The 12,321-nt window shown below is 48.7% G+C and overlaps 1 protein-coding gene across 2 annotated transcripts in view; it reads left to right on the plus strand.

Annotated features, from left to right (window-relative positions):
* herc1 (HECT and RLD domain containing E3 ubiquitin protein ligase family member 1) overlaps positions 1-12,321 on the plus strand; it is a 61,690-nt gene that overhangs the window by 40,802 nt on the left and 8,567 nt on the right. For both annotated transcript variants that reach the window (XM_069679306.1, XM_069679307.1), the window contains exons 51-76: positions 876-1,089; positions 1,466-1,725; positions 1,930-2,057; positions 2,386-2,522; positions 2,994-3,194; positions 3,277-3,407; positions 3,492-3,715; positions 4,001-4,121; positions 4,223-4,369; positions 4,682-4,783; positions 4,867-5,040; positions 5,166-5,465; positions 5,542-5,607; positions 5,793-5,918; positions 6,044-6,182; positions 6,353-6,534; positions 6,645-6,800; positions 6,880-7,002; positions 7,110-7,212; positions 7,485-7,654; positions 8,108-8,246; positions 9,059-9,228; positions 9,954-10,123; positions 10,661-10,826; positions 10,929-11,005; positions 11,735-11,987. In XM_069679306.1, the coding sequence (XP_069535407.1) occupies positions 876-1,089; positions 1,466-1,725; positions 1,930-2,057; positions 2,386-2,522; positions 2,994-3,194; positions 3,277-3,407; positions 3,492-3,715; positions 4,001-4,121; positions 4,223-4,369; positions 4,682-4,783; positions 4,867-5,040; positions 5,166-5,465; positions 5,542-5,607; positions 5,793-5,918; positions 6,044-6,182; positions 6,353-6,534; positions 6,645-6,800; positions 6,880-7,002; positions 7,110-7,212; positions 7,485-7,654; positions 8,108-8,246; positions 9,059-9,228; positions 9,954-10,123; positions 10,661-10,826; positions 10,929-11,005; positions 11,735-11,987 (4,179 nt within the window). The remainder of the gene's footprint in view (positions 1-875; positions 1,090-1,465; positions 1,726-1,929; positions 2,058-2,385; positions 2,523-2,993; positions 3,195-3,276; positions 3,408-3,491; positions 3,716-4,000; positions 4,122-4,222; positions 4,370-4,681; positions 4,784-4,866; positions 5,041-5,165; positions 5,466-5,541; positions 5,608-5,792; positions 5,919-6,043; positions 6,183-6,352; positions 6,535-6,644; positions 6,801-6,879; positions 7,003-7,109; positions 7,213-7,484; positions 7,655-8,107; positions 8,247-9,058; positions 9,229-9,953; positions 10,124-10,660; positions 10,827-10,928; positions 11,006-11,734; positions 11,988-12,321) is intronic.

The raw sequence follows: 12,321 nt of genomic DNA on the forward strand, positions 1-12,321 counted from the left end.
AAGAGGGGATTAGCTTAGCCTAGCATAAAGACTGGAAACAAGGGGACACTGCTCGCCTGGCTCTGTCTACTGTTCCTAAGTACATTCATCAGCACCTCGAGAGTTCACTGTTTAACATGAAATGAACAACAACAACAAGATACAAGCTGCAATTATTCTATATTATATTAATATTTTATTATATGAATCCTTCAAGTTCTGTAGATTCTGCAAATATTCACAAATGAATCACCTGATTTAAACTGAAGAGAAAACCAGGTCCTCTTAGAAGCTGGGCTTTTGTTAGAGACAGGCCTTTACTTTCTTATGTTTCTCCTTTTTATAAATATATAATCATGTGTAAGTGAATCCATCTTTATGTTTCTAAAGCTATAATCAGTAAGATTTTTTCTTGCATTTTGTCAACAACACATTAAACTGGGCCCCTCCTCCTCCTGGTCTCTTCACCACCAGCAGCTCACTCTCTCGTGCGAGAACACGCCCACCCCGCCGAGCTAACACCGACAGCATCACTGTTACCTTTGTGCTAGCATGCTAACCGCCGATAAGCTTGTCCTACCCGGTTTGAGGCACCTACCTGTCTAACAGAAAGAAGGCCAACTCTATCGCTCTATGTTCGCCGCTCTGAATGGGGCCCAGTTGCTAATTTGAACCACTCCCACTCTCACCTGTACGCTGTGATTGGCTCAGGGAACCACGACAGCGCCCCTCCTGAAAACGTCCCGTGCAAAGATAAACAACAGAATAGATGCAGAGGGAAGGGTCTCACAAGGGTCTCACAAGGGTCTGCACACACACTCAGGAAAATCCTACTTATTATACCTGTTAAAGCTAAAGCTGCAGCTCATAATAAAACAAAACCTTTCCCCCACCAGAACCTGATCTCTGCAGCCACCGGCATGAATCTGACCACGGTGGACGACCCCATCCAGAGGAAGTTCCTGCCCAGCTTCCTGCGCGGCGTGGCCGAGGAGAACAAGCTCGTCACGTCTCCGAACTTTGTGGTGACGCAGGCTCTGGTGGCGCTGCTGGCTGACAAAGGAGCCAGACTCAGACCTGCTTATGACAAGGCTGACATGGAGAAAAGAGGTTTGTAGACCTGGTGCAGCAGCAGATACACATCAGATCTGTGTGACATTGTTCATGTTCATTTCCTCTTATTGGCCCTTAAATCTGAGAATGATTATATTTTATATTGATAGTTCTTGTGATAAGTAAGTAGACATGAGACACTGTTTCTGTACAGTGTGTCTCTGTTGTTTTTCTCTGGCCTAGCTCTCATTCACGTCATGATCATTAGCATGTATCTGTGTCAATCATGTGTATATGGTGTAATCCATCAGTGATAAGTCATGCTTTCTCTGCTCTCTGTTCACCTGGGTCAGTTTTTCTGTTTGTCTTTTCCATCCGTGTTCTTCTCTCACTCACCGGGAAACCTTGTCACCTTGTTTTCCGTGTCGAGCAGGTCTAATTGCGCATTTGTATGCCCATCCTTCCCATAATCCCTCCGCTGTAGGGCCTCTGGAGCTGGCCAACGCTCTGGCGGCCTGCTGCCTGTCCTCCAGGCTCTCCTCGCAGCACCGTCAGTGGGCCGCCCAGCAGCTGGTCCGCACGCTGGCCGCCCACGACCGTGACAACAACCAGAGCCGGCCGCAGACCTTCGCCGACATGGCGGGGGACCTGCGGAAGTGCTCCTTCATCAAGCTGGAGGCTCACCAGAGCAGAGTGAGTGAGAAGGACTTTTCTCTGGCTGGTTTGGTTTTAAGGTCACGTGAAATGAAGGTCGATGTTTCAGGGTTTTTAATCACGTATGTTATTTCTAGGTCGGTGACGTGTCCCTCTCTAGCTTCCTGTTACTCTTCTAGCTCTTTCCTGGGAGCCTTAAATTCTCCAGTGTACAACAATAAAGTCTTTCTCTGTCTCTGTCAGGTGATCACATGTGGCTGGTGCAGTAAGAAAGGCCTGTTGGCTACAAGTGGGAATGATGGGACAGTCCGGGTGTGGAACGTGACAAAGAACCAGTACACCCTGCAGCAGACCTGCATCTTCAATAAGGAGTAAGACTTAATGAAACAACACAAACAGTACAGACCAGTGAGCTTCCTCTGCTCTCCACACAGACTGTTCTCATGCACACAACTAGAATGTGATCGGTCAACACTCAACACCAGCATATATTTTAATCGATTGACAGCCCTAGTAAATAGGCAACATTTTGCTGACATGTTCCCTTAAACAAGTTAAAGAGGTGATAATTTGTGTTCACATGTTGCCACATTAAACTCTATGAGGTGTCAGATTGTTTGCTGCTGCCCCGAAAAAATGATGAGCTGCAGCTCCAGCTTTTGGCCTGATATGTGTTGATCCTGTTTTCTCTCTCATCAGCGATGGCTCTTCAGAGGAGGGGATGTCCGGTCTGGGATCTCCCAGCGACCCCTGTCTGTCTCCTCTGGCCTGGAGTGTGACGGGGAAATATCTGGCCTCAGCGATGGAGAAAATGGTCAACATCTGGCAAGTTAACGGTAAACATAATTTATATCCTGCTCCTCTTGTAATTCTGTTTCGTGTTACTGCGTGTTAATGATGAGGTGTTAGGCATACAGTGTGTGTCAGTGTGTGTCAGGGGTGTGTGAGGGCCACAGAATATGAATGAGAGGACATCAAGCTTTTATAGCTCCCATTAAAAATGACGGTTCAGTCACCACTTCCTGCCTCCCACCACACAGCCTGCAGCACGCACCATCGGTCCTCGGACGCTTTCAATCGCCTCCAGCATCAAAGTCCACAGTCACACTGCTGTTAGCTGTTAGCTGTTAGCTGCACATTGTCTCCTGTGCGATTATGGGTCCTTATTGCACAAGGAAATGGAACCCACTCTGTGCATGTACCAGCTTCCTGTGGGCTTTTTGATATAACTGGTTAAAGAAACAGTCCATGAGTTCCAGGGTAAAACAGACTCCTCCCTAATTGTGACCCTGTTTCCCTCCTCTAAGGCGGTAAGGGTCTTCTGGACGTGCAGCCTCACTGGGTGTCGGCGCTGGCCTGGCCCAAAGAGGAGGCCGAGTCCTTGTGGTGCGGGGAGCCCAAAGACATGCTGCTGGTGGGCCGGATGGACGGATCTCTGGGCCTCATCGAGGTGCTGGACTCCTCCAGTATGCACCGCACCGAGCTGGAGCACTGCTACAGGAAAGACGGTAAACATGAGTGATTCATCTGTGCCTTTAGACTTCATTCATTATCCACCTGTCTGCAAAGTGACGTTTCCTCCCCTCTCAGTGGCCGTGATGCACATCGCCTGGTACAGTGAAGACAAGCCTTTCGCTGTCGGCTACGCAGACGGGAAGCTGCTGATCGGATCCAAAGAGCCCCTAGAGAAAGGAGCCATCGTGGTCATTGATGCACACAAGGTAAAATATCCCTCCTATAACGATCAATCTGAAATCTGTGGATTTGTAGCCAAATTCTTCCCTCCGTTTGTTGTTTGTTTCCAGGAGTCGATCACCAGTATGAAGTGGAGTCCGACGGGTCAGATCCTGCTCACCTGTGCCAAAGAGGAGACGGTGAAGCTGTGGGCCAGTCCGGACTCTCGCTCCGGCTCTGACTCCGGCTCTGGATGGCGCTGCCTGCAGAGTCTCAGACACCCCTCAGTGGTGAACGGTGTGGCCTGGTGCAGCCTGACGGGACGCGCTCCGAAGCCACTCAGCATGTTGGCCATGTAGGTCATACAGCTGATTATACTCTGGGTTTATCTGACACCTCTAAGGTGTTCACCTGCACATTTTGATGTGATGAAGCAGTGTTGATTTCAAAGGACTGGATGGCCAATGCAAATGAGTTTCTAACTAACTCTTGTGTCTTATTCTGCAAACATACACAGTACATGTCACCAGCTGTGGTACAGTATTGTAGAAGTCAAAATTCTCAACCCTGTCGTCTTTGTAACACAGAGATAACATAAAGATATTTCATTTGGTTCATCAGGTTTTCATGTGTTTTTCAGGTGCTGCCAGAACGGCCTGGTGTCGGTCTGGACCGTTCCTCAAGACATCTCCAACTTCCCAGAATCCTCTTCTTCTGACTCAGAGGGATGGTGGGAGAATGAGGCGAAACCTAAATTCACGGTACTGAAATACGTCCACAGAGAATAAACATGAGTTATGACCTGACGGATGATGTGAGATGTTGGTGCGTTCTCCTTCTTACCCTCCGTCCTGTGGTCCAGTCTTCCCGGTGGTCAGGAGACGGAGCGACGTGTGTTTTCCAGCTGAAGGGCCACATCACTCCGGTGAGGACGCTCGCCTTCAGCCCCGACGGTCTGGCTCTGGCATCTGGAGGGGTGGGAGGCCTCATGAACATCTGGTCCCTCCGGGTAAGACGCACACACACACACGCAGGCATGCACACACACACACACACACACACACACACACACACACACACACACACACACACACACACAGATGTTCATGGGAAAAGAACAAATGATTCACTACACTCGTCTTACTGGTAGTTGTAGATCACACACAGTTTATAGTCACACTGAATACCTTCCCACAGGACTCATTCTGTGTGTGTGTGTGTGTGTGTGTGTGTGTGTGTGTGTGTGTGTGTGTGTGTGTGTGTGTGTGTGTGTGTGTGTGTGTGTGTGTGTGTGTGTGTGTGTGTGTGTGTCCATGTACAGGATGGCTCCGTGCTCCAGACAGTAGTCGCCGGTTCAGGTGCGATCCAGAACATCGTGTGGATCCCAGATGTGGGCGTGGCCGTCTGCTCCAACAGGTCAAAGGTCAGACTCTTTACCGCCTCGTGTTTTCCCGTCACTAACATGAGATCTGTGTTTATGTTCTGTCCGGTCTGCTTCTCCTCCAGGACGTGCTGGTTGTGAACTGCTCCAAAGAGTTCATGTCGTCTAACCACGTGCTGGCCACCTGTCGCACGGCGCTGAAGAAGCAGGGCGTGGTCGGGCTCAACATGGCGCCCTGCATGAGGGCCTTCCTGGAGAGACTTCCTGTCATGCTGCAGGAGCAGTACGCCTACGAGAAGGTACAGGAACATTTGATATGCTCCTCACAGTGATGTTTCTACTTCAGCCTGACCCATAAATCAGTCTGCAGACGTGGGCCTATCACACACGTATCATTATGTGTCTTTTCCCTCTCACCTTCCAGCCTCATGTGGTGTGTGGGGAGCAGCTGGTCCACAGCCCCTACATGCAGTGCCTCGCCTCCCTGGCCGTGGGTCTCCACCTGGACCAGCTCCTGTGTCGTCCCCCTGTGCCCCCTCCCCTTCGACACTGCCCTCTAGAGTCTGGCACGGCCGTGTGGTGTGCGAGCGAGTGGGCGTGGCTCGACTGTTTCTCCACCACAGTGAAGGCGGCGGAGGCCCTCGCTCGAGGCGCCACCTTCCCCGAGTCGTTCTCTGTCCCCGACCTGGAGCCGGTGCCTAAAGACGAGCTGGCTCTGCTCATGGTGAGAGACGCTGCTGCCTGTGATGCTGCTTCATCTGCTGGAGCTGTGTGATAACAATTTGCACTCTGTGTTTCAGGACAACAGCAAATGGGGGTCTGGTATGGACGAGCAGATCATGTCCTGGGCCACCTCCAGACCAGAGGTAACTCATACCTGGGTTAGCTGTAATAAATGATGAATGCCTATTCTTACAAAATAACTGTTTTTATCTGTGTGTGTGTCTGTGTGTGTGTGTGTGTGTGTGTGTGTGTGTGTGTGTGTGTGTGTGTGTGTGTGTGTGTGTGTGTGTGTGTGTGTGTGTGTGTGTGTGTGTGTGTGTGTGTGCAGGACTGGCACCTGGGGGGGAAGTGTGACGTGTACCTGTGGGGTGCAGGCCGTCACGGTCAGCTGGCAGAGGCTGGCAGAAACATCCTGGTGCCGACGACAGCCCCGTCCTTCTCTCAGGCGCAGCAGGTACTCAGACTGTCTTTGTTAAGTAAATCCAGTTACATCTCTTCATGTGCTGCATTAACCTGTGATCACTACCTGTATCTGCTTCCTCTTTACTTCCTCCTTCACCTCCTCCTCTCCTCCGTCAGGTGGTGTGCGGTCAGAACTGCACCTTCGTCATCCAGCCTAACGGGACGGTGTTGGCCTGCGGGGAGGGAAGCTACGGCCGCCTGGGACAGGGAAACTCTGACGACCTGCACGTCCTCACCGTCATCTCTGCTCTACAAGGTGCCGATAAAATACCTGAACCTGTTTAAAATACATCCTGTGAAATGATTGCTGTTGCTGAAGTAACTGATGTGTTTGTTTGCATTTCCTCCTAATGTCGTGTCATTTGAATTGTAGTACCTGTGCTGTTTCCTCTGTCCTGACCGTGTGTTGTCTTTTTACTCCCTCAGGTTTCGTTGTGACTCAGCTGGTGACTTCCTGCGGCAGCGACGGTCACTCCATGGCTCTGACGGAGAGCGGGGAGGTGTTCAGCTGGGGGGACGGCGACTATGGCAAGCTGGGACACGGAAACAGCGACCGCCAGCGAAGGCCGCGACAGATCGAAGCCCTACAGGGAGAGGAGGTGGTGCAGGTCAGGAAGAAGAGACTGCAGTGGAATATTTAGTCCAAGGATTGCGAAAGATGTTGGTGTAATTTTTAATATATCTTGGTGCATATTTTTCTTCTCTCTCTGCTCTTCAGATGTCGTGTGGGTTCAAACACTCGGCCGTGGTCACAGCTGATGGGAAGCTCTTCACGTTCGGAAACGGTGATTACGGCAGACTCGGTTTGGGAAACACCTCCAACAAGAAGCTGCCCGAGAAGGTCACAGCGCTGGAGGGATACCAAGTGGGACAGGTGGGACAGAAAGATATTACCAAGAGGAAAAGTGACATTTATTTAAACACTTGTGATGACTGACGTGTTTCCTCTGCAGGTGGCCTGTGGTTTGAACCATACACTGGTCATCTCTGCTGATGGGATGATGGTTTGGGCCTTCGGTGACGGCGACTACGGGAAACTGGGACTCGGCAACTCCACAGCCAAGTCCTCACCTCAGGTAGGAGCTGTGGAGCTTCGTGTGAGGCGTCACGTGAGCTGTAAAGTGAAGAAACCTTTATGATGTTTTATATTCGATTTAACGCAGGTTAATCTGTGTTTCCTCAGAAAGTGGACGTCCTCTGTGGCATTGGCATCAAAAAAGTGGCCTGTGGGACTCAGTTCTCTGTGGCTTTAACCAAAGATGGGAAAGTTTTCACATTCGGTCAAGGTACGCCAAGTCTGACTCTTTTCAAGACCATAAGATGATTATTTTTTTCCCCACTGATGCTTGATATGATCATTCAAAGAACACAAGTAAATAAACCTGATATTCAATGACAGCCTAATGAATTTGAGGATGTGCTGTCAAAACTTTAAAGCTCTAAAGATAAAGTTTTATTCATAGTTAAGTTTGAGCAGCTTCGGTTCCTGTTTATAAACCCTGATTATATCAAACCTCTTATGATACAGTTATGATACACTCTCCCCTCTTCATTGCAGACCGTCTGATCGGCCTGCCTGAGGGCCGAGCCAGGAACCACAACCGGCCGCAGCAGGTGCCGGCTCTGTCGGGGATCCACATCCAGGACGTGGCTGTGGGAGCTGAACACACTCTGGTGCTCTCCTCCACAGGAGACGTTTATACTTGGGGCAGCAACTCAGAGGGACAGGTAAGCTGCAGACACACATACTCAAACACACCTGCTGGTCAGTCAGTGTGAACGCTACGAGCAGACAGATGCAGTAATATGTACTTAAAAACAGACGATAACAGTGAGGTCAGGACAGCGTGTATACCTTCCTCCAGCGTCTGCTGTGAATGTTCAACACTCATCCACAGTCTGAGTTTAACGTGCATCAGTTACCCTAATCTCTAATAACAGACTTATAACTCATTATTTACAGTTTAGTTTCATTTGTGGTCAGAAAGTGAATCAGCTCAAATGTGTATATTTTCTGTTTTTGTTCTAAAAGCTTTGGGAGGATTTAGTTTACCTGTCTTTAATCTTATGAAACGTTTCAGCCGTGTTTCACACATTTGTGCAGAATGTCTCCGATTGTAAATAATATCTTCATGTGTAATTTGGGTGGAAGCTGACACATGATAAATCTTTGTGTCCTAGCTGGGTCTGGGCCACACCAACCACGTCAGGGAGCCCACAGTGGTGACGGTGCTGCAGGGCAAAAACATCCACCAGATCTCTGCAGGACGCTGCCACAGCGCTGCCTGGACGGCTCCCTCTGTGCCGCCTCGAGCTCCAGGTCAGACACACACACGCACACACACGCACACACACGCACACACACCCTTACATGATGTCCCTGCCATGGCACCGTGTAGTAAATACCACAGCAGGGTTCAGCACATTGTTTTCAGATGAGGCACGGTCGGTCTGTCTGCTGGACAGGCCTCGACAGGCCAGAGATGAAACAGGTCCCAGCGGAAGATTTTAATGTGATGAACAGAAAAGATGTGATAACACTTCATCAGATCGGCTCTACAGGACATTGGATCATCACCGGGCGAAACGTTCTGTTCACTCACTTCATTAATAAACTAAAACTAGCACTGATATAATCGACTTGTTTATAGGCTCATTTAGAAATCTGTGTTCAGTTCCATGAGGAGAAAGGTGCTGCGGCTCCTGAAACGATGCCTTTTCGAGGTACATACAAAAGTTAAAATCAAACATGGAAATGTGCTGCAGAAAACCAAAGCTAAAACATGATGCTGCAAGGGAGGAAACGCAGTGAACCAGTGCTTGTTCAGTTAACACAGTGGAAGTCTCCTGGCCTCTAGGGGGAGCTCTAAGTAAAGCAGCTTATTCATGTGCTGGGAGTTTAATCCGGGCGAGGCAGTGACCAGTTAAGTTACAGACCAGGAATGAAGAATTAGGTTGGAAACGGGACGGAGCGGTGATAACACCGCTTTGTGAAATCACACCTTTCAAACTTCATCTTCTGATTTTGGTCAAAGTGGAAACTTTACTTTAACCTTGTTCTCGTCTGTCTTCGTCCTTACCTCTTGTCCTCTTCTAAAACCTCCCCGGTCTTTGTGTCCGTCTCCTCCTCAGGCTCGTCCGTTCCTCTCCAGCTCGGCCTTCCTGTGGCCGTTCCTCCTCAGTACAGCGGGCTGAAGGAGGTGAGCATCGAGGCAGTGAGGGCTCGCCTTCGACTCCTCTACCACTTCTCAGACCTGATGTACTCCTCGTGGAGACTGCTCAACCTCAGCCCCAACAACCAGGTACGCACAGCAAAAGGAGAAGCAGACGGAAAATGTTACTTTTCTCAGATTGGAGATAAAACGCGTAGATAAAAACAGAAGCATGAGAGATGCCTGTCTGTCCGTGTAAGCCCCGCCCCTGCATGCTCAGCGTGTGGGGAGGCGGGGTGCTCAGCTGAGAGCAGAGAGCAGACTTCAGTGTTTGATAGATGAGATAGATATGAGCAAAAGAATTGAAGACAAGAACAGTTGCATTTTGATGCAGAGAGAGCGGCCATCGTGCTGCTCCAGTAAACACCGGTGGCAGTGACATGACGTGAAGTTTTCCCAGTACGCCACGCAGACGTTTAAGGGCTTGATGAAAGAACAGATCAATGAATGACTCTTGTATAGCCTACATCTCGCTTTTCTTCCTCCTCAGATCAACATCTAACTGACATGTTTTAGCCCTGTCGCCAGTTCTCGTAGTTAATGTGCTAATATAGTTTTATAAATGCTGCTGCCTGAAGTCACATACAAAACGTTATTCTCTTTTTTTCTTCATGTCGTCATGAATGTCTTTCTTTCTTCTCTTGCAAATTTTGTGAAATATTGTGATATAATTTTTCGGTCACCCCGACTGGTGTCCAATATGTCTCAGTGCAAGAAACAATCTTCCTAACAGTTTTACATGTGATTGGTAATAAACCTTCCTAATACTCTTTATAACAGTTTGTAATAATGTACATGTAATTCTTTCTCTGCAGAGCTGCACGTCTCACTACAACGCTGGTACCTGGGGGATCGTTCAGGGCCAGCTGAGGCCCCTGTTGGCCCCCAGAGTGTACACTCTGCCCATGGTGCGCTCCATAGGAAAGACCATGGTGCAGGGCAAGAACTACGGCCCGCAGATCACCGTCAAACGGATCTCCACACGGTCAGTCATCCTCTGGACTCGCACACAGACTTACTCCCACTGTGCAGACGTTTAACTCTTTGGCTCCAGCACACATTGGGATGTGTGCTAAATCTTAGCTAAGTGGTAATGGTGCTTAATGTGTTAATGTTTTTATTCAGGAACTCGCTGAACTTTTTTTAAAGGTAAAGGTTAGAAAGAATGAAAGTAGAGCGAGAGGAGGGTGTGACATGCAACAGAGGTCCCCAGCTGTTAGTTAATATGATGATATAATATTAAATTATACCAGATGAGTCAGCAAATAAAAGCTCATAAATACATAAAAATGAAACAACACTTTGTTGATCTGCATTTCTCACCTGAGGTGTTATTGTCAGATTCCAGTCTCTGCAGGTGTCTCTGGGTTCGTTCCTTCAACTGTATTTTGTAGTAACATTCAGGTGCCACAAGCAGGTCTGACAGGCGTCAGACCAGAACACTCCAGGCCGGGTCCGTCTGCCGCTCGGTCACACACTTTATTCTGTTTAACATTTGAGTCTTTGCACTTTTACTTTGCAGGGGCCGGAAGTGTAAGCCCATCTTTGTTCAGATCGCTCGTCAGGTTGTGAAGCTGAACGCCTCCGACCTCCGCCTGCCCTCCAGGGCCTGGAAGGTCAAACTGGTGGGAGAGGGGGCTGACGACGCCGGGGGGGTCTTTGATGACACCATCACAGAGATGTGTCAGGTAGGGACACCGTCTGAGCCTCTGTCTTAATATAATTTTTAATGAATCAGGAGCTCTTGTGATTAATACGTTTCTCTCTTTGTTCTGTAAATGTGTTTGCAGGAGTTGGAGACGGGCGTGGTCGACCTGCTCATCCCCTCCCCCAACGCCACCGCAGAGGTGGGCTACAACAGAGACAGGTGAGGAGGACCGTGAAGGAGCACGTAGGCCTGTGTTCATCCATTCTCACTGGTCACCTGAGATTTCTACCGTTCTGCAGGAATGAACTTCACAGATTAAATTTGTGCCAATATCCCATTTTCCAAACGATAAAGCTGATTCTGAAACAGATGTGACTTTTTCACTGAACATGTAAGTGTGGGTGCAGATGGAGTTGACGGTTAGAGCCTCACAACATTCCTGCTTGTGTTTATGTTTTGCCGTCCTCCCTTCTGTATCTGTAACTTTCTCAGGGTCAGATGTGTTTTCAGTCGCTTCCTTGCAAACATCTGATCAGAGAAACCCTCAAACACCAGAGGCAGACAAATGTAGCTCCAAACTGAGCTGTGAAAAAAATGCAGCTTTATGTTTGTTTTCAGAATAAACTGTAGAAAACAAGAACCTTTTATTTCCAAGAATTAAACACACCAGAATAAACATCAAACGTTGATATTGTGGAGTCGATTACTCTCCGGACTTCAGCGACAGCACAACCGGAGTATAACACCTGGAAAGAAACCTTCGTGTAGTATGATCACAGTTTTCAAAATATCCATTTATGTTCTTATTGCATCCTCAAAACATCCATAGACAACGCAATGTCCTCAGATCTTCTGCCTCCAGCTGCGTCTCTGTCTGGTCTCCTGCTCAATCATGTCACTCATTGGATCAAGCATTACCTAAATATCATCTAAACTTTTATGTCTCAGGTTCCTCCTCAACCCGTCGGCGTGCCTGGACGAGCACATGCTGCAGTTTAAGTTCCTGGGCATCCTGATGGGCGTGGCCATCCGCACCAAGAAGCCCCTGGACCTGCACCTGGCCCCGCTGGTGTGGAAACAGCTGTGCTGCATCCCCCTGCTGCTGGAGGACCTGGAGGAAGTGGACCTGCTGTATGTGCAGACGCTCAAAAGCATTCTTCACATTGAAGACAGCGGCATCACCGAGGACAATTTCCATGAGGTGGGGACTCCATGTTTTATTATACTATGAGCTGAAGGCGCTTCTGTGGAGCATTGTTTCTCTACCAGCTTGTTGACTGCATCCTTTTCTGAAGCTATATTTCAGTGATGTAGCTGGTTCCTCTCTGTGATTGGTCAACTGTTTTTTTAGTTTGTAAAACAAACTTCATGAGCGAAGCAGCAGACCTGCAGAGTTTGAATAAACACATCAGGGACGTGGGTGGGACAGTTCATGCACTAAGAGACGGTTGTTTGTTTTTATGTGTTAAAAAAAGGAATGTTCCCACAGGTTGAGAGTTAATTTGGATGTCTGTCTGTTGGACTTAAAGCTGCAG

The sequence above is a fragment of the Semicossyphus pulcher genome, unplaced genomic scaffold (genome assembly GCF_022749685.1).
Source record: "Semicossyphus pulcher isolate SPU_LCO1_2020_fin unplaced genomic scaffold, fSemPul1.0.p SCAF_38, whole genome shotgun sequence".
In the NCBI taxonomy this organism is placed as follows: domain Eukaryota; kingdom Metazoa; phylum Chordata; class Actinopteri; order Labriformes; family Labridae; genus Semicossyphus; species Semicossyphus pulcher.